This window comes from Monodelphis domestica, chromosome 5 (assembly GCF_027887165.1).
Source record: "Monodelphis domestica isolate mMonDom1 chromosome 5, mMonDom1.pri, whole genome shotgun sequence".
Classification (NCBI taxonomy): domain Eukaryota; kingdom Metazoa; phylum Chordata; class Mammalia; order Didelphimorphia; family Didelphidae; genus Monodelphis; species Monodelphis domestica.
In genome coordinates, this window is record NC_077231.1 from 190,944,423 (window position 1) to 190,964,977 (window position 20,555).

The window sequence follows — 20,555 nt, forward strand, 5'->3', positions numbered from 1 at the left end:
CACCCCTTGGCTTGGCGAAAGGACCATCATAAATAAAAGTGGGGTAAGTGGAAACCAATGATGCTTGTGCCTCCGAACCTTGACCTATAGTTGCTAAGACAAAAACGCCCCCATCAGTCGGCCAGAGGAAGCAAACCCCTCTGCAGTCCATACATCCAAGGAGGATATGACAGCGCGGTCTGAAAAACTCCGGAGCATTGTGGCCTGGGGACTCGCAGTCCTAGAGGAGCCCTTCCCAAAGCGCCTCCCCGCAGAGAACTGGGCTCAGCCAATGAGAACCTGTGCGTCTGGGATAATGAGATGCCGCGGCCGCAACTGAACCAATCCAAATCCAGGAGCTACCCCGAGGAGATGATGGGAGGGGAAGGCAGGGAGGAGAAGGGCGATGGAAAGAGGGAAAGATCAAACAAGTTTCTCACCTTGGGAAGCAAGGGACGCTTCCCTCTACTCTGCATCGCTCCTCCTTCCAACGAAGGAGGAAAGTCCCAAGCCACTTTCTCCGCATTTTAGGCTTCTCTTGTACAGAAAGCGACAGCCCTTGATTCTATTTTATCTTGGGGATGATTGAAGGGTTCATTGACAGCTTTGTCGTTCTGAACTGAGCTCAGGCTTCGTGGGGCTCACTGGAAAGGAGAGGGTCGGCGGACCGTGAGTGAGCCCTGGAGGACTCGATGCGGGGGCCATGGATAGAGCGGCTCTCCCGGGACTGCCTCGCCTCTGCGTCCTGTGGGCAACTCTGCTCGCCCTGTTCCCCTGCGGCGTGCACGGAAACTGGATGTGAGTATAGGACTTAAGGGGAGGAACAGGGGAAAGGGTGGAGAATCCGAAAGCCTGACGCGCTTCCCAGGCAGGTTGTTTGACAAAAAGGGCTATCTTTTTTTTTTTTTTTAATCATGTCCCCTGACCTGCAGAGCGAGTGGCTCAACCTCTGGGAGACGAGGGAGAGAAGTTTCCAGGAGAGGGAGATGGGCAAACATGTGTGGCTCATGCTGGATGGGGGGTGGGGGGGACTGCCATCTCTTACAGGTGGCTGGGCATCGCCTCCTTTGGTGTTCCAGAGAAATTAGGCTGTGCCAACTTGCCTCTGAGCAGCCGACAGAAGGAACTGTGCAAAAGGAAACCTTATCTGCTGCCTAGCATCCGAGAAGGGGCACGACTGGGCATCCAAGAGTGCAAGAGCCAGTTCAAACATGAAAGATGGAACTGCCAAGTGTCCTCGCCAGCCGTCTCTATCTTTGCCCCATCAGTCGCCGCACCTCCTGCAGCCTCTCCTGGAGCTGCCCCCCTCTTCGGTTATGAGCTGAGCAGCGGTGAGTCCACCTGCTACCTTCTTTCTCCGCTTGGCACCTCGCGGAAACAGCCGAAGCTGGAGCAGGCATCTCTCCTCTAGCTTCCCAGAAGGGAAGTATTTGCGTATGCGTTGTCTTCTGGACCTGGAGAGTCGGGGATGTAGGGTGGAAGGGGAACTGAAACACTACAGGATTTTCAGTCAAGCCGCAGGTGCGCCCCCAGGGCTGGGGCTCCTTCCCTAGCTCTGGACCCGGCCACTAAAGGGGTGAAACTGTTCTCACTATCCTCAGTGCCCTCTCAACCCAAATCTTTGACCTACAGCCTTCCCACCTTTGGATTGTATGAAAACTAAAACTTCTTTCTCTGGGTCCCGACCCCTTCTCCCGCCCCTCCATCTCCTTCGGTCTTTTAAAACCAGCTGGGGAAACATGATGTGGGCCTCAGAGAATGCTGCTCTCCATCTGCTTTGATTTACCCAGTCGAATCACGCATGGAACCCTGGTCAAGTGGGTAACTGTGGAAAGCAAAGCAGGTTCCCTCCCCTCCGCCCCGCTAAGCATACGAACACCCCACTCCCACCCCGCTGCCAACCAGACTCCTTTAACACTCCAGGCACTGAGTACAGAGAATAAAGACAGGTCAAAGAAAGTATTATAACAAAAATCATCTCAAACACTCCAAGAGCTGTCTTAATCTTCCCCATCTTCATTCCCTACTGGGCAAGGCATGACCTCTGTGGGATAATTTGTGGGAGTTAAAAAGTGTCAGAGGTCCTTCAATTGCATTGTGACTTCGTTAGGACTATAAGTTTGAGGATGGCTGGCTTCCATAAGTGGGCCCCAACTACAGATTTGAGGTGCCTTTTCCTTCAAACTATTGTATTTTTAACCCTACTCATCTATTGATCCCCCCCCAACAACCCACTCTCCTCCCCTCAAAATACCATTTGTGAGTGCCTTGTATATTCTGCTAGGTGAATCCACAGACATGCCTTAAAAGCAACAAGGTCTTCTACAGAAAACCAACAACAAAGATGGTCTTCAGTTGTAGAAACATACAACCATTCACTGTTGAAAAGGTCTAATTAGTTTGCAGATGACAGACTGCTTTTACTAGGAAAGGAGGAAAAACTATCTATGCAGTCTTTTCTCTTCCTTTTTTTAAATGTTTATATAGAATCATTAGTTATCCAACTATTGTTAGTGGCATTGATGTTAATGCAATTGCAGATATGATAAACATCTTTTTTAAACCTCTAATTTCTCTATAATAACAATTTACTGCAACAACTACATCTAGCACTGCCATAAAAATAGGCTAGTAATTTTATACAATGTTGTAATGCCTCTAGCTATTTCAGAGTAGGTAATAATCAATCATATGCATAATCCAAGAGATAAATAAAAATAAGCATATATAACATCATTGATGGAAGAAGTTCCCTGAATCAAATTTTGTAAAAAATAAGAGATATGGTCTAGGGTTTGAGATGCAGGTTTTAAAAAAAAGAACAATCACTAGTTTTTACAGTGTGTTTAGAAAGACACAAAATTAAAATGGTATGCTTGGAGAATATTGACAGGATATTGTTAATATTTCCCCAGTTTTTTTTTCATTTTAGCAACAGTAATTAATACCATGTTTTAAATACTAGATTAGTTCCTGAAAAGTACTTCCTTGGAACACCTTTTTTCAAAGGATAATATTAAGACTAGACAAAAGACTTTAAAATACAAGGACACTAGTCAAAGAGTAATTTTACTTGACCTTGTTTTAAAATCTTTTTAAAGTGGAGGAATTCTATAAATCATATCGCTCCTTTTTAAAAAGAGAAGGCCAATTGGAAACCTCTCCTTCTGATCATATATTTAAATGTTGCAATTGTTGCAACTGGTTTTCCAATTTCATTTATCTCAATAATTTATTATGCACCTATTAGGTGCTAAATATTGTTGTACTAGATTACGTGCTAGGTAGACACCAGTTATATACAAAGATAAGTTATTTAAATAATAATAATAATTTCTCCATAACTTCATTTATAGGTAGTCCATTTCAGAGATGTATGCAATGCTTTTCTAACTGAACAATTCCCTTTCTTTTATTCTAGGCACCAAAGAAACAGCATTCATTTATGCAGTGATGGCAGCAGGTCTGGTACATTCTGTGACAAGATCATGCAGTGCAGGGAACATGACAGAATGTTCCTGTGACACCAACTTGCAGAATGGTGGCTCAGCTACTGAAGGCTGGCATTGGGGTGGCTGTTCTGATGACATCCAGTATGGCATGTGGTTTAGTAGAAGGTTCCTGGACGTCCCCACCAGAAACACCACTGGAAAAGATGGGAAATTGTTAGCAATGAATCTACATAATAATGAAGCTGGGAGACAGGTATGTATTAGGACATGAAATAAAAATAATTTAAGAGCTTACAAGATGAGGCCAAGCTTACCTTCAGTGTAAATGAGATCATATCAATGAGCAGAAAACTAAGGAATAAATGGTATATAGTATTCTAAATAGAATGCTTCTGTTGCAGGCACATCCAGAAGGGTGTGCTTGCTACTTCTGGGTAGCTTGTGTTTCACATAGGGAAAGTGAGCCTTGGTTTGAAAAATAGATCCCTTCAGAAATATTGATCATAGAATCTGAGTGTTAGAAGAGACATTAGATTATTCAGTTCAGACTCCTGGTTATATACGGATTAAGGAACTGACCCAGAAAGTAAAGAAATCCTTTTACCTGTATCTGAATCTGAGTGCTCTGATTCTCACTGGAGTAATGCTATTTCTTCTAAGCTACCCTTCCTCTCTTGCATGAACTCAATAAATTGAACTAGATTTCTCTAGTGGATTGTACTTAAATAAAGGCATTTTTTAATCATTTCTTTTCCTACTGATTTTTCAGCTGACAGGGATTCCCTAGCTTTTTAGTTTAATAATTTATCTGTCTACATCTTCCTCTTAAGCACTTGCTTTATAAAAATCTTTAGTGAATCTCTTTGTAAAACAAAAAAAAAACCTACAATTTGCCCTTAAATATTAACCACCTCATATACCTGATATCTGAGTTTAGATTTCTGTTTATTTCTTTGTGTAGAATACACTACAAGTTTTTCTTTTCATTTTTTATCTTCATATTCACCTAGAAAGTTGACAGTACAAATTAGACCCATCGACATTGCTGAATTACATGAATATTCACAGTGATTCTTCAAAAGTCACTAAAAATTAAAACAGCAATTCCTTTGCTTCATAAAAATCACTGCATATTTACATGAATTCCTGATTTATCACCTAGCAAACTATAAATCTCCCACAGAAGCCATTGAATTGCCACATAAACGTAATATAAAGTGAAACAAATCAAAACATTTAGGAAAATTCTTTGAGGAAAACTAACTTTATACCATGGCCATTTTTTAAAGTAAAAATAAAATAAAAGTGATTCAAAAGAATTACAGGTTCTGGACAATTTACATTTAAGTTAAAATTGTAATATCAGTAAATTATATTTTATTTCATTCAAAAGAATAGAATATCAATAAGAAAATTAAGGGGGAAATTATAAAACATAATATGCTTAATAAATGGGCTTTCAATCTGCTTAACATCAGAATTTAAGAGAAATTTCCTTGTTTTAAATTTTTAAATTTAAAAAATATTTTAATCTGTTCTTTACATTGTCCCTTCCACTGCCATGGAACATCAACAAAAACAAAGCAATTTAAACCCTCATCATACACATGCATAATCCAGCAAAACAAATTCCCAAATTGGTCATGCAGGAGAATATATGTCTTTCTCTGATAGAAGGTGAGTATCATGTTTTATCTTCAGTCTCTAGGACTTGTGGCTTAACATTGCATTGATCCGTGTTCTAAAGTCTTAAAAAGTTGTCTTTGTTCTGTTGTCATTATATAAATTATTCTCTTTCTCACTTCAATCTGCATCAGTTCATAGAAGTATCCCCAGTTTCCTTTGAAACTGTCCATTTCATCATTTCTTATGTCACAATAACATTTCATTATATTTGTATGCCATAATATATTTATCCACTTCCCAAGAGTTAAGCGCTCCCTTAGTTTCCAGTTATTGGCTGGAAAAGAGTGAAAATAACTACTCTAAAGATTTGGTTCCTTTTTTCCTTTTGTATATAATTTCTTTCTTACAAATGAGTTCTAATAAACAATAGATACCAATATCAATGTTGATTTATAGGTATAAATGTATTATATATGCTGGCATATTTTTTGCTTTACTTTCAATACAATCTAATTCAGAGAGAACGTCATCAGTTATAGCATAGGAAATGCAAAAAGTTAAAATGTAATTAATAACCAATAGAATAGTGTGCAAAGCACAGTAATTCAAAGTAGAAGAATAAAAACATAAGAGAAGTAAAATAAACTCACTTGGCTTATGAATGATAAGAAAATGGAGGGAATTCCTATATCCTAGAATTCTGAGTAACACTGTTAGTGTCTTTTTAACAAGCAATTTCACAGAAATGTCAAAACTTTCAGTCAAAATAAACAAATTACAACATAAAACCAAGAACATATTTTAGAAATACCTCTATTTAAAGAGATTTGTCTCTGAATTGAGATTTAAATGTGAATAGAGTGAACAGAACTGGGAGGAAAAGTTATACAATAACATTACAGAGAAAAACAATTTTGAAAGACTTTAGAACTCAGAACAATGCAATAAAAAGCTAAAGAATACTAATATATAGTTATAGAAATACATCTCCATAAAGAAACTAATGGTATTATTGTTAATTTTTCTTTTTTAAAGTTATATGGCAATATTAGTTTTCATTAACTGTTTATCTTGTTAACAAACTACTATCTACATGTTTATTTTCAGAGCATACTTCTTAATATCAATCCTAATTCAATTCTTCATTATTTTAAATAAGCTTCTAAATTATTTCCTAAATTACAGTAATCAGTTTTGTTGTTATTGCACCAAGGAGAGTTATGTGCTGCAGAAAATAATTCAACCCACACATAAATCTCACTGTAGTGTAAATGTAAGCTTTGGGATTTTGCCAATGATAATTTTTTTTCTTTTCACACTATTCTCACCTCATAAAAAAATTAAAGCACATAAAATATTTCCTTGTAAAATATTGGGAAGGGATATAAATACTTAGTTCTTTTTTTTTGGATCCTCTTAAAGTACAGCTAATATGTCAGAATTCAAATTACATTTTGCAGTTTCCTTTTTAAATTGTAGGATTAAACAAGTTCCTAGGTTCTGATCTTAAATAAAAGGACAATTAGCTCAATTTTAGCATTGCCAATGAGGATTTTAAGGTAATAGGTATCTTCTTCAGAGCAGAGTTTTAGATCTGCATTCTGTTGTACTTTCCAGTCTCAAAATCCCCAGACTTAAAATATGGGGAAATGTTCCCAAAAATGTGGGTACTGGCGCTTAGTTGTGCTATGAGTAGGACAGATGATTTTCTAACCGCTGACCTTAAATACTCTGAATCCCAGTAGATTTCTGACACCATTCCTTAAGTTATGCCTCCAAGAATAATGTTGCAAAGCAGTGATTGGCCAATAGCATGATGTGATGTCTTCTAGGGGCAGTACTTCTGGGAATGATGTGACTTGGAATATTTATGGGTATTTCTTTTGGTGTGCATAGGATATTTCCATTCTTCCCATGTCCACCTCATAAACTTTTAAGTTTCCCTACCCCATAATTTGTTTTACGATGAGTAACTCAAAAAATGGGAAGGGCCAGACCCCAAATGTTCATTGACCAAATTTAAGAATAGTTAAGATAAGTAGCTGAACAACACATAGTGTTTAAATCAACAGCAGGTTCAAATATTTCTTTGGGCAGAAAAGAAACAAAAAGGGCTCAGAGGAATAGGAATGGCATAGACCGTCTCAAGAACTTGTATTGCAGTTTTTATGATTGAAATGGAATCATCTATCAGATGACAAAAATCAAACAAATTAACGGACCTCAATCTATCAGCAAAATTTTCTGATCATGCATGGAACACTGTCAGAAGCATTACCTTCAAATCAGCATCCAGAGACCAGTTCCTCAGCCATTTGAATGGTTTCTGTCAATCTTATATTTATGTTTTATACACCATGGTCTTTAGTCTTAGTCATACATCTTTGCTATCTTATTTCATAACATTTTATCTCACATTTGCCACGGCAAAACACAGGGAACTTCCATGGACTAAATGCCAACTTCTTAATTGCCCTCTCAAAGTTCAGAAATGTTCCACCAAAATGCACACATCTGTTTGCAATAGTTAACAAAACATTCCTTTGTTAATATCGTTATAAACCTTAACAACTCAACTCGAGTAGAGAAAGGAATTTGAACATAACCACATAAAATTCATTCAGTTGCTGTTCTCCTCTGGAGTTACTGGCAAAAAAAGGCTGTGGCATCCTTTATTTTCAAAATCAATTCTTTATCATCAAATCACCCACTATTTAACATTCTCTTTACATGACCAAAAAATACTCTTGAACCTGACATCATATCCCTGGATAAGAAGTCCTTCATTCTTGAAATTTCATCCAGAGAAACTTCTTCCTTTTTAAAATGATATTATTACACTGCTGAGATGTAGTTAGTGTCCCCTTCACTTTTTATGTGACAAGGCAAATCACAAACAATAATCTTTTGGTGCTTAGAGGTTCTTTTATTTGTCTTTGTTTTTGTGAGTTCTTTTTTTTAATTCATGAAGCCAGGGTGATGATCCACCAAATACTGTGTCTTAAAGATCTACTATGTGTAAAGCATTTTGACCTAACTCTCACATAGTTATCTTGGACTTCAAACGATATAAAATTAGATAATTTATGAGAAACTAGTTCAAAATACTACAATATACTCTAGACAAATTTGGCAGTAGAGAGTGAACAGTCTAGTCTGTCAGTAGTTCTAATCTTACTTCCTTTCTTCTCTTTTTAGGCCTTCTGCCATGTATAGGGATAACATGTGTTTTAGTGGTATAATGATTGATATATATTACACACATTCATGAGTACATGTATAGGCTGGGTATGTCTATATATTTCCATCTACATGTCATATTCCACTTAAACTAATTCTAGGCCATTTCTATGGAAATTCAGTTGCTTTGCCATTATTGAAGATAATCTGTAGCAAAAAATGACTCTCCTACTCAATAGACATAGTAAGAGACACTCCAAACCTGTAGAAAATGGGGTGGAAGTTTTTTGAATGTTAATCCTTGAAAGCTGGTTAACTCCAAGTTATTAAAAATTCCAGTTTCCATATTATTTGCCACACCAATTCAGCAGGTGGTGAACAATGGAATGAGAAAACAAATCTGTGTTTTAGCTCCTACCTTCGTTTCTAAAATGTTCCCCCTATAATGATAGCTGAGATTTCCAGGGTTCAGGAGGTTTACAAAGTACTTTCCTCATCACAGGGACCCTGTGAGGTTGTTAAGGTGGATGTTATTATCCTCATTTTCAAGATTAGGCTACTGAGCTCAGAGTTATTAAGTGACTCCCACAAGGCTGGACACAGCTAATAAGGAGCAGAGATGGCATTTAAATACAAGCTCTGCTTTGGAAACCAGTGGTCTTCTCCTTGCACCAAGCTGGCTCTCCCTATTTTCCCCCAAACCACAAAGAGGTGACTGTTATGCATTTCATCCTATGCTGGGTCCCCTCAATGTAACAAATATTTAAGCAGCGCTGCTTTACTGTGTTCAATAAAAAGGGGAAAGTCTTCAAAGAGCTTTTAATCTAATTGAGGGGAGGGAAGAGGGAGACAACAGTTTTAGGTCTGTAAGACTTGCATAGAGATAACTATGATGACTATGATGGATACAAGCATTTAAATATTTGGAAATCCAGTGTGATATTAAGAGCTACAATGGGGAGGGATCACTTCTAGTTTCTTGAAATTGTGGAAACTTTTATGGAAGAGATTCAGTTGAATTAGGTCTTGCAGGGAAGGACTGGAGGTGGAGGAGGGAGGCCACACTAGATGTAAGAGGAGGTGGCATTCACAGAGGCACAGATGCAACACTGAAAAGGGGCAGCATGACAGAAAGGTGGTTAGATCCAGATAGTGAAGGGTCTTGAATGTCATTCCAAAGAGTTGATATGAGCACTGTCGGAGGTTCCCCGAGAAGGTTGATGTGGGTGGGAGCGGAGTTAGAAGTTATTGGTTCAGTAGTGAAATGGCTGATTTCTATTTTGTATAGCCCATTATCCATGTGGAAAGTGGACTATGGATACAATCTTTTAGTTGTCAGTAGCTTAGGGGGAAGACTTTCCACCACTGTCCTTGCTAGAAAATATGAAGGTAAAATCCTGCTTTGTACCCAAGAAAAGATCACCGAACAGATTTTGTGTTATCAGTTTCCTTAGAATTGGAAAGACCAATGGATAGTGTAGGGATGGCTCAACTCCACAAGTCAGCTAAATATATTGATCAATTGCCATTTAAAGAGGGTTTCTTGAATGCTCTGTTCTGTGTAAATTGTTCTTTGATTCCCTCCACCTGGCTTCTCATGAGAACTCACTATGCTATTCAGTGTATGCCCCTATTATGGCACCCAACAGAGGGGGAGCATTCAGGTAGAAGAATTGGGCTACTTGTGATAATCAACACATTTTAACCCATAATTACAGATTCTTGGGATTACAACCATGACCTCTGAAAAGTGGCCTCGCATGGTATTTATTTAGTTCATTTCTCTTAATCAACTAAAGGTACTTAGCAAAATCTGACCCCATAAGGTATGTAGACTATATTAATTTGTCCATGTGTCCAGGCATTATTTTACTGGGTACATTTCAAAAACTCAATTCTAAGTTACATAAATGTATTAAAACAAACATATTCCAGGTTGTAAAGTTGCTTTAGCCCCTTTAAGACCATCAAAGAGTATGCCTTGCTCTAGGTTAATAAGAGTGATATATATTTTTAAGCTTTTCAGAATTAATTACTTTTAATGCTTTGCTGCATGAGACAGAATAATACAGCAAATAGCCAGCCTTGGAATCAGACAGGCCCAGAGTTCAAGTTCTGCCTTTGTGATAACAGGAAGTCATTTAAGTACTCAGTTCCTCCCAAACAACTCTCTCAGATTGAACATTGTGGATGAGCCAATGATCTTTTTGGTTAGAAAGGAAACTATACAGATGAAATCACAGTTCTAGACCTCAAAAACAAAAACGCTTCTCACTTTGTGAGGGGTTTGAATGACTCCATTATTTTGTTTGTATTGCAAATTCAAATATGATGTGTATGCAACATTCTATCAATAACAGTGTCCTGTATGATTCTTTTATGATGCTAAACTGTTAACTTAATATGCTCCAAATTACTGTATGACAATGTTTGAATCATTCCGCCTCTCCAGAATCAAATTAATTAGGAAAGGGTATATTGTTCAAAAGATGTATAACCTTTAAGTGACCTACAGAAGATCAAAGTGTTCATCTCTGACATTTTATGATTCCGATAGGAAACTTTAAGTGGAATCAAAACTATGGACTCATTTCTTTTGGTGATTCCAAAGTCACTGGACAGACGGATCAGTTCTGAATTTTTAAAAATATGTTTTTGGTATGCCAAGTCTACAAATTTCTGATATATGACAAAGTAGAACCTCATAGATTTTAAATTCTTACTTACTTACTTACTTGCTTACTGGACATATCACACAGCATTAGAGTCAATTTCGTATTGAAATACTACTTTGAAACTTGTACATGTTGACTGGCAAAGTTTGAGGTTGATTTGTTTGGGGTTTTTTTTGTTTGTTTTTTTTCTCAGTCTGTTTTGGTTGAATTCAGCTCTCAGATTTGGAAAGATCAGGAGTTCTTCACCTTGCATCTATGAAATTTTAAAACATTTTCATTGCAGAATTTCATTATAATTGTAATTTATTATATTTTTGTAATCCTTTAGCTTATGTATTTAAATGCACAATTTATTTGATGCATTTAAAAACATAATTCTGAGAAGAGATCCATAAGCTTATGAGCATCTGTTCCCTCCCTACTTCTGGGAATACCCGGGACCTAGACATGCTGATAAAAAAAAGTCTCAGGGATTACAGTCCCATGCAAAAGCTAAAAAGAAGTCAATTTTTTCTTTCTATTGCTGTGCTTAATTGCTGGAAATGAATGAATAGAATCCTGAATTGGAACTCCGAATTTTGATATAGAAACCATGATGGTTAGGTCCTAAATTTTATTAATGCCATAATTTTTTTAACATTAGGGGCTAATTTACCTCTTGCCTGAGAGGTGATAAATAGCTACATCATTAGTTATATATTTTTCATGTTTGTTATGTTGGGGATTTTTTTCATGAGTTAGGAATAATGGGAAGATCAGGTTGAATTAAAGCAACAATAAAAGAGGAAAAGAAGATTAGGAGTTAAATGGATATCCCTGGGCTAGCTGGGAAATTGATTGCAATTTGAATCACTTGTTTCTATGGCAAAATGTCTTCTGGGTTCCAAACAACAGAAATACTGCTACACACTTTAGACATACGACATACATACTGTGAATAAGCTGGGGAATGCTCTTGTGTTTGCTTTTGTCATCATTTGTATCATTTTAAAAAAGAAAGAAAAAAGATCTCTCTAGAATATACTAGAGAATAAACTTGTTGAATGTAGAGAGACTTGGCAGATGCAGGCAAAACCTCAGTAGCTTTAGTTGGTATAAAATAACTAGTAGTTGATGTTATCAAATTCTAATGACTTACTAGAAACAACAGGTTATATTTAAATCTGAGAATTAATATTCTCCTACAGGAATAAAAACTAAATGTAAAAGGCATTTAAAAGATGAGGCACTTGTTTCCCAAGAATACATCCCCTAGGGGGGCAGCTGGGTGGCTCAGTGGATTGAGAGACAGGCCTAGAGATGGGAGGTCCTAGGTTCAAATCTGGCCTCAGATACTTCCCCGCTGTGTAACCCTGGGCAAGTCACTTAACCCTCATTGCCTAGCCCTTACCACTCTTCTGCCTTGGAGCCAATACACAGTATTGACTCCAAGACGGGAGGCAAGGGTTTAAAAAAAAAAAAAGAATATGTCCCCTACTACCTCTGTCGGTCAGAAGAAAAATTCTTTGGTGGGTATTTAAAGACCTTTTTGAAAAATATGAACACTAGCCAGTTTAAGCAGTGTTTTTGGATGGATGGATGAAAATCTCAATTGTATGAAACTATAACAAGTTCAATTTTTAAAACTTAAGTTTAACTATTTGTTACATTAAAATACCCAGGCAACTCCTTCCCTCCCTCAACATCCTCATTTAGAGGCGGCATCATTTGACAAGATGTATGTATATATAAAACTTAACTAGGTCTTGCTCTTTCTCTAGAGGTAGACATACACAAGTCATTCTTCAAACAGTACTTCTGTTGTACCTAATGTTCTTTTGGTTCTGCTCAGTTCACTCTTCTTACCTTCATATTGATCCTTCTTTAAAAAAAAAAAAATTAACCTGCTTGTCATTTCTTCTAGCACAATGGTGGTGCATCACAATCACATGCCACAACTTGTTTAGCCAGTCCCCTATTAATAAGCATCCTTTCAATTTCCATTTCTTTGCCACCACAAAGACAGCTGCTATAAATATTTTAGAACATATACATATGGCTTCTTTTCCCTTTTCCTTCATCACAATTTTCGGGGCCCTGTAATTATTTATCCTTTTTTAAGATACAAATTATCAGTATGCTGGCATCTCTCTAAATGTCATGTGGTAGGGTGATTGCCTTTCTGTAGGTCTTTGCCTGACTGCCTCTCATTCTTTCCTGCGTCTCTTTGTGCCCGTGTGTCTGTGTGTCTGTCTCCTTCTCTTTCTCCCCTCTCTGCCTTTCTTAGAAGGGAAAGCTGGGAAGTATTAGTCCAGTGTAGTCCACTCATGGTTAAGTAACAGGCAATTACAAACTGCTCTAAAAAGAGTTTTAATCCGATTTAAAAATGGCTAAGAAATGTACGAAGATGATATTCCTGCCCAAGTAAGCGAAACTAGAAGAAATACTTCTTCGGTTCAGTTGTGTGCTGCTGGGGAATTTTTGAAAGTCCAAGTAAAGTCTGGACATGATTCCCGTTTCATTGCAGGCAGTCGCCAAATTGATGTCAGTGGACTGCCGCTGCCACGGAGTTTCAGGTTCCTGTGCTGTGAAAACTTGCTGGAAAACCATGTCTTCCTTCGAGAAGATCGGTCACTTTCTAAAAGAGAAGTACGAAAACAGCGTGCAGCTCTCGGATAAAGTGAAAAGAAAGATGCGCAGGAGAGAAAAAGACCCGAGGAAGATAGCAGTGCGCAAGGATGATCTCCTTTACATTAACAAGTCACCCAATTACTGCGTGGAGGACCGAAAGCTGGGCATCCCGGGGACGCAGGGCAGAGAATGCAACCGCACTTCGGAAGGAGCAGACGGGTGTAACCTCCTCTGCTGTGGGAGGGGCTATAACACCCACGTCGTCAGGCACGTGGAGAGGTGTGAATGCAAATTTGTCTGGTGTTGTTACGTTCGCTGCAGGAGGTGTGAGAGCATGGCTGATGTCCATACTTGCAAATGATCTGGGTTCCACCGAGTAGCATCCAAAGCTCGCGATGATATAGACGACCAAAGCATATCTGACTTGGTATATTTTTTTCGGAAAGGGAAATGTTAATGAAGTTGATCAGGTCCCTCACCAGGTATGGATTTTAGTCTCTTAACATTTTCTTCTGATTAAAACAAGTTCACACTTCTTTGACATGGATTTCCCTGGATTCCCAAAGGTTCGATTCAATTCAATCCAGCAAAATTTATTAGACACCTGCCCTGTGCAGATGTAGGTTTGGGCCCATGTCTTTGTTTGGATGCCTTTGGGGTAGGGGACAACATACAAGAAAAAAAGTGATTAAAGAGAAATCTCTGGAGAGAAAAAGATCCATGGGCCTGCCAGTTCACGAGGAGACACCCGACCTATACTTGGTATAATTTGCTTAAATGTGAATTTGATCAAGCATATATAACAATTATTATTTTAAAGAATGTTACTTTCAGCATCAAGGAGCACTTAAAAAAGGGTGTTATCACATTTGTCAGTATTTTTAAAGATTTTGCAAAGAAAGCTTGTTCCTGAGAAGTGAAACTGTAAATAAGTTCACAGGAGAGGCATTGATGCTCCTTCCTTTCATCTACTTCTGAAGAGGGACAACTTACCAAAAGTATTAGGGAAAGATACAATATCTATTAAAATATGGTACCTTTTAAAGATAGCTGGAAACAAAGGGAATGGAAATCTATTTTTTTAAGCTATAAAGTTTGAATTTTAATGTACCTTTGGATTATCAAAAAAATCAATAAATGTTATCCTGATTACTGGCCACTAGATGCAGAAATGAAAAGAGCTTAAGTTATGTGATTCTGTTGAGAAGAAAAATTCCTGAAAGTGTTATAAATCTGTGAAGAAAAGTTTATTTGGATGTTAAAATATTTTGAAATGTATGGAGTGACACTGTTTAAATATGTAAAGCCAGTATTTTGTATAGTATTTTGATAAGAAATTTTTATATTTTGTAAATATAGTATTTAAATTATAGGAAACATATGAAATACTTAAGCCATAACCTTTTTAAGAACTCAAAACTAAGGCAATAAGACCATCTTTGAAATCTTTGCTTTTATACAGTTGCATAGTAGAAATCCTTGACTTGTTTATATAGAATAAGAAAATTATCTGAACAGATATAGGAATGGTTTAATCCTTATGAGAAAGTCAGTTTTGTGTTATAGCTTATTTACAAGTTGTTGAGAAAATATAATACCTGAATAGTCAATGCACACCATTTTTAATTGCTGCATAATGGAGAATAACAAAATAACATGTTTATTTTAGTCATCTGGAAAAGAAACCTAAAAATGACAGTACAAGGGCTAATTCTGTGTATGTCATGGTGTTGTATTTACTATGTTGTACAGAAGTCTGTTTCATTATTTAAATTTTGATAATTTTCCTACCTTTTAAGATCATACATAATACATTTTATAAACATGGTTTAAAAAACCCAGGGCCAAATATTTTAATGTACTTCAATATTTCTTTTAGTTTACTGGCAAAACATTTATATTTAGATGTTATTTTTAAATAGATTTCTTATGCACAAAGTAGATAAGAATAGAGTATTTCCCATAATATTCTATTGAATATATAAAACAAATTTTTTATCTTCATTCATTTTCTTTTTAAGCTTGACAGAGTAGAATTGAGATTTGTGAACAATAGCAAACCCATGAAAAATATCACAAGTCCAATACTGAGTAAAGCTAAAAGTTTAACTGTGACCCTTAAGAAGTTCAATAGCAGTGGTCATGCCAGTTTTAGGGCTAAGAAATGATGGAGGAACCAGTCAAATCGCCTGTCTGAAAGTGGTGCTGTTCTAGTTCTAGACAGGAATTTGACTAGTATAATGAGACATAATTCACAATTCTTTTCTGCTCTGATGAATAAGTAGATAAATGCAATTCCCACAATTCCCACTATAACATCAAATTTCCCATTAGCCCCTATTTATTCACTTTATTACAGTCTTTCAATGTATTTCTCCTATCTGCACTCAAATGAGATTATAACTGAGAAAAGCATAACATGCAAATGGTAAAAGGCAAATGTCAGCACCAGAACGCATTCCAAATTGTATGACTTCATCTTTTCAATAGTTTGAAAACTTAGCATAACTCCAGATTTCCTTTCAATACTGTTAAGTGATATAAAACATTAGGCAGCTATTTTTTGGAATATATACTACATTATTCACATTTTTAAAACTATGACTAATTTTTCAAGTGTATGTGACTTATATCTTATGGCAATTTATCTGCATTAGATACCTATGATCCTGTTCAAAGCCTTTACAGTTGTGACTTGTTATTACTATAGCAAACATTGGTAGGGGAAGAATCATTATCTGAAGTAGAGGTGATGTGTGCAGGATGAACTGCATTCAGGAAATGGGGGGGGGGGCATTGTTCTTCACATCAAACCTCCATTTAAATAATTTATTTGTAGATAAGGTGATGATTTCCAAAGGCACAAATTGATGTTATCCAGATGACCAATGAATTGAATTAAATGTCTGTGAACAAAAAAGCACTATTTCTCCAGAAATTATGCATGTCCTTTGAAGCTTTAATATTTTATTACTTCACCATTAGATCCACTCACTGAAACTTACTAGATATCTTGTAATTAAAACTTAATTCAGCTACATAATAAACTAGCCTGAACTTGGAGCTAATATTATTTTCTTGGCAGTGTAACTATGGACACTGAGGTACCTGGAATATGAGTAAGGGGAGCTGAACTTGACATAGCCCTCCCAAATTCTAAGTGACAACTATGACTGCTGTAGCCCTCAGAACTGTTTTTAGATTTGGGATGCTGTCTACAAACTGCAATCCTTTTAGACTGATTTTTTAAAAATATATGTATGTATGTACGTATGTATAAATATGTACATTTATATATGTTGTTCAGCAATATCCAATTCTTAATAGCCCCATTTGGGGTCTTACTGGCAAAGATATTGGAGTGGTTTGCCATTTCCTTTTCCAGCTCATTTTACAGGTGAAGAAACTGAGGCCTACAGGGTTCAGTGGCTTGCCCAAGGTTCCACAGCTAGTGTTTGAGGCCATCTTTGAACTCAAAAAGATTATTCTTCCTAATACCAGATCCCACACTCTTATCAACTACACCTCCTACCTTGGAAAATTTAGGGTATTCACAACAAAAGCAATTAAAATTCCAGTATTGGGTTTTGTTTTGGTTTTGTTTTGGTTCTGCAAATAAGTGGGTACAGGGAGAAGTGAGCAGGCATTTTCCAGAAAGAATGAAAAGTTAGTTTGAAATCCTCCTTAGACATAAACACAATATGAAAACTGCTATTATCTGATATTTTAAAAAATTGTCCTCAAACAATAATTCATGTAGAAAACCCTGGCTGTGAAAACTGCTTCTCCCAATGTAACTTTTCCCTAAATTACACATGTAGAGTCCTCTATAAGTACTGAAAAATAGACAAAGCTGGTGTTGTCATTAGCAAGATTTAAACCCAGGCTTCCTGGATTCTATTGTCAGTCTTTTAGCCACTACACATTGCCAAATCAATAATCAAAAAAATAATCATCCCAAAAGGAACTTTATAAAAATTAGTATATAAATTATCAAAAAGCCTATTTTTATTAATGCATAAAAGCAGAATCTTGTTTCATGTATGTCGAATCAAAGTTTAAATTTTGCCATTTTGTGAATTTAAAGGAAAATCTGCTTTATCAAATGCTACATTAGAAAAAAACAAAAACCTGAAACAAAATCATGCTGATAGAATAACTGCTGTGAAGAATGTTACATGAAAAGTCTGCAGGCCAGTCTGGAAATTGTGAAGACCTATATGGGGTTGCTGTTATTTTTTAATGTCTTCTTTTTGTCCAGACCTATGATTTCTTGGCTATTTCGCATGGAAGTCCTAGTGAGGAAAGTCTCTTCTAATAACGAAGGCTGAGAATTGTTTTGAAACTTAGTGCCTGCGACACTGAGAAATTAAACATCTCTGGAGATTCAAGACTGTCTCCATCCACTTCGCCATCTAGTGGGCTGCCCTGTGGCATCATTATGATGCAATGAATGATTCAAAATTGTGATTTTCATGCTAGAGTAAACACAAGTGGGATTGGTAGAAAGCAATGTCCCTCTGCTCAATTTCATATTGCTGAATTTCTACCATGTCCTTTCATGGGATGATTAACAATCTAGTAAGGGAGGATCATATTTACAATTCAAAGTCCTGTTTTTTACATTTTCTGTCATAAACAGTATTTCACAGTATTCAACAGCTGCTAAATCACACATAGATGTACCTGCTCCTTTCTTGGGCCAAAAAAGGCTGATTTGGTCTCAGCAAATGGCAAAACTTATTGTATTTAATTAATCTTTATCTTCTACAATTTTTTTCTCTACCTTCTCCATTTAAGGGAAATGCCAACTTAATGTACTAATATTTCTCTCTTACCAGAGCAATGTTAATAGCAACAGCCCTAAATCTTTGAAGGCTTGGTATGATGAGTAGTTGTACATTCTGAAGACGTTTTAGGACTGCTGGGTAACCAACTTTTCTAAAGTATTTGTATTAGCTTAGGGAGTTTTTTTTTTACTGTTCACTAATTTGGAAAGAGAAAGATTGGCAATCTCATGTAAAAAATGGTGGGTAATGTTGAGCCCTGCCCAACTCTTGGTAACCCATATCGGATTTTCTTGGCAAAGACATTTATCTGTCACGGCCTTCTTCAGTTCACTTTATAGATTAAGGCACCTAAGGCAAAAAGGATTAAGAGACTTGCCCAGGGTCACACAGCTAGGAAAGTGTCTGAGGACAGATTTGAACTCAAGGAGTCTTCCCAACTCCTCCATTGCCTAAATGCTGTGATATGTTAGTCAGTAGTCATATGTTGACAGATTCAGTACAGGTATATTTAAAATTATTTATGTGAGGAAGAGGAATTTTTTTTTTTACATTAAACAATGAGAACCTGATTTTTCTTTTCCAATGGATTGAAAAATGAAACATATAACTGGCATTGATACAATTCTGGCTAGTAATTTAGTTATTAAACAATAGAAAGTCTACCATCCTCTGTCCCTTTGTAGGTAGCAGAAAGTAGAATGCTATTAATTTTACATCACTATTTCCATCAAAGTATCCTTAATTTTACTTTTATTTCCATAGGAAAAAATGAGGAACCCATGTATAAAAGGTAAAAATCTTCATTACTGTTTTTTGGGAGGTGGAGATGGAGGGAAATAACTTTGTTTGAAATTTAAAATTTTCATTTCCATTACAGTTTCAATAACATATTACAAAATTAATCCCACCTGCTTGAAATGGCATTTCAAATATAAGTATTCTTAATTATCGTTTCAGAGTAGGGGAATGAATTTTCCAAATTCGACCACCCTAAATTTCATGGTTAGAGGATATTAGGTTTATCTGTACTACAGTGGGGAAAAGTACATTTTCTGTTAGCAGTAGGTCTGGGTTCAAATCCTGCCTCTGACATTACCTGTGAGACCATGGGCAAATAACTACCGACCTTTCTGGAATTCATCTTCATTTGCAAAATGATAGGTTTAGTCTCTGAAGTCCCTTCTAGCCCTAAACCTTGGACTCAATTGGAATCTTTCCACACTGGATTAATAAGCCTGTCCAAGTGCCTAAATAGTGATGTGACAAAAGGAAATAATCCAAAGGCAAAAGCTCAGCAATTCAGACTTTCAATGAAGTTATTTCATAGTTGTCTCTTCCTAATTGTCCTGTTAAAACTTAAGTTCTTCTATAGTTATATATTCTTGAAAAAAATTTGCAAAAAGAGGCAACAAGTCTTTGTTCTCACACATTTGCTATCCTGCATGCCTGAAATGTCTCCCCACTCACTGCTATACTCATAGAAAATTTCTTTTAAAACTGCTGCAAACTTTATAGTGCTACTTATTGTATATTTTCAGTTTCAGTCTTCTTCAGTTGTGTTGTAATTCTTAAAGCATAAGTTATTGGTCAATTAAATCTGACACAATATAATAAATGTGATTACTTATGAACAGAGATCAATGAAATGAATAGGATTAGAAAGAAAAATGACTCATTTAATTGAATATTTGGTTTAAGAATGGAAAGGTCAAAGGATCTAGTTCAGGAATAATTTTTAATCTCCCAATTATCCTTTATTTTGCCTGTCTTTTGCTAATAATTAGCATGATATGGTAGCATAGCTGTAGTAAAAATGTTTGTGGTTGCTTTCAAGTAAAATATTAATATTTATAAAACACTAAACATCATTTAGATATGACAGAACAGATGCTTAATTTGTGATTTTTAATAAAGAACATTCAAATTGTACTAAAATTAAATGAATATCATTTATGAGATGATTTTTTTTTAAACTGAGAATGAAGGTAATGGTAAAATTATTGCGCCCAACATTCAGCTAGCACAAGTCACAGAATATATTCACATACAAAAATCTCCCAAAGGATAAGCAAACTAACTTTATCTTTTCCTTCTGAGGTTTCAGATTTTCAAAGCTACCATTAAGTAGTGGTACATCAAAAGTGATGGATAATCATATTCTTGTTTGGATTTCTAAATTTTTTAAAATTGTTATTTAGTCAATTTAGAACATTATTCCTTGGATACAAGAATCGTATTCTATC

At 36.3% G+C, this 20,555-nt stretch overlaps 1 protein-coding gene across 1 annotated transcript; it reads left to right on the forward strand.

The window, feature by feature from the left end:
• Window positions 1-201: 201 nt before the first annotated feature.
• WNT16 (Wnt family member 16) lies at window positions 202-20,252 on the forward strand. Its single transcript, XM_001365127.4, has 4 exons — window positions 202-777; window positions 1,027-1,310; window positions 3,401-3,684; window positions 13,419-20,252. The coding sequence occupies exons 1-4, from the start codon at window positions 683-685 to the stop codon at window positions 13,881-13,883; spliced, it is 1,128 nt and encodes a 375-aa protein (XP_001365164.1). The 5' UTR covers window positions 202-682; the 3' UTR covers window positions 13,884-20,252.
• The last annotated feature ends 303 nt before the right edge of the window (window positions 20,253-20,555 follow it).

Bases quoted from the DNA above. Each gene is read 5' to 3' on its own strand.
- WNT16 (XM_001365127.4), top strand. From the start codon at position 683: ATGGATAGAGCGGCTCTCCCGGGACTGCCTCGCCTCTGCGTCCTGTGG. The intron at 1,311-3,400 runs GTGAGTCCACCT...CTTTTATTCTAG, and splicing joins CGGTTATGAGCTGAGCAGCG to GCACCAAAGAAACAGCATTC. The intron at 3,685-13,418 runs GTATGTATTAGG...GTTTCATTGCAG, and splicing joins ATAATGAAGCTGGGAGACAG to GCAGTCGCCAAATTGATGTC.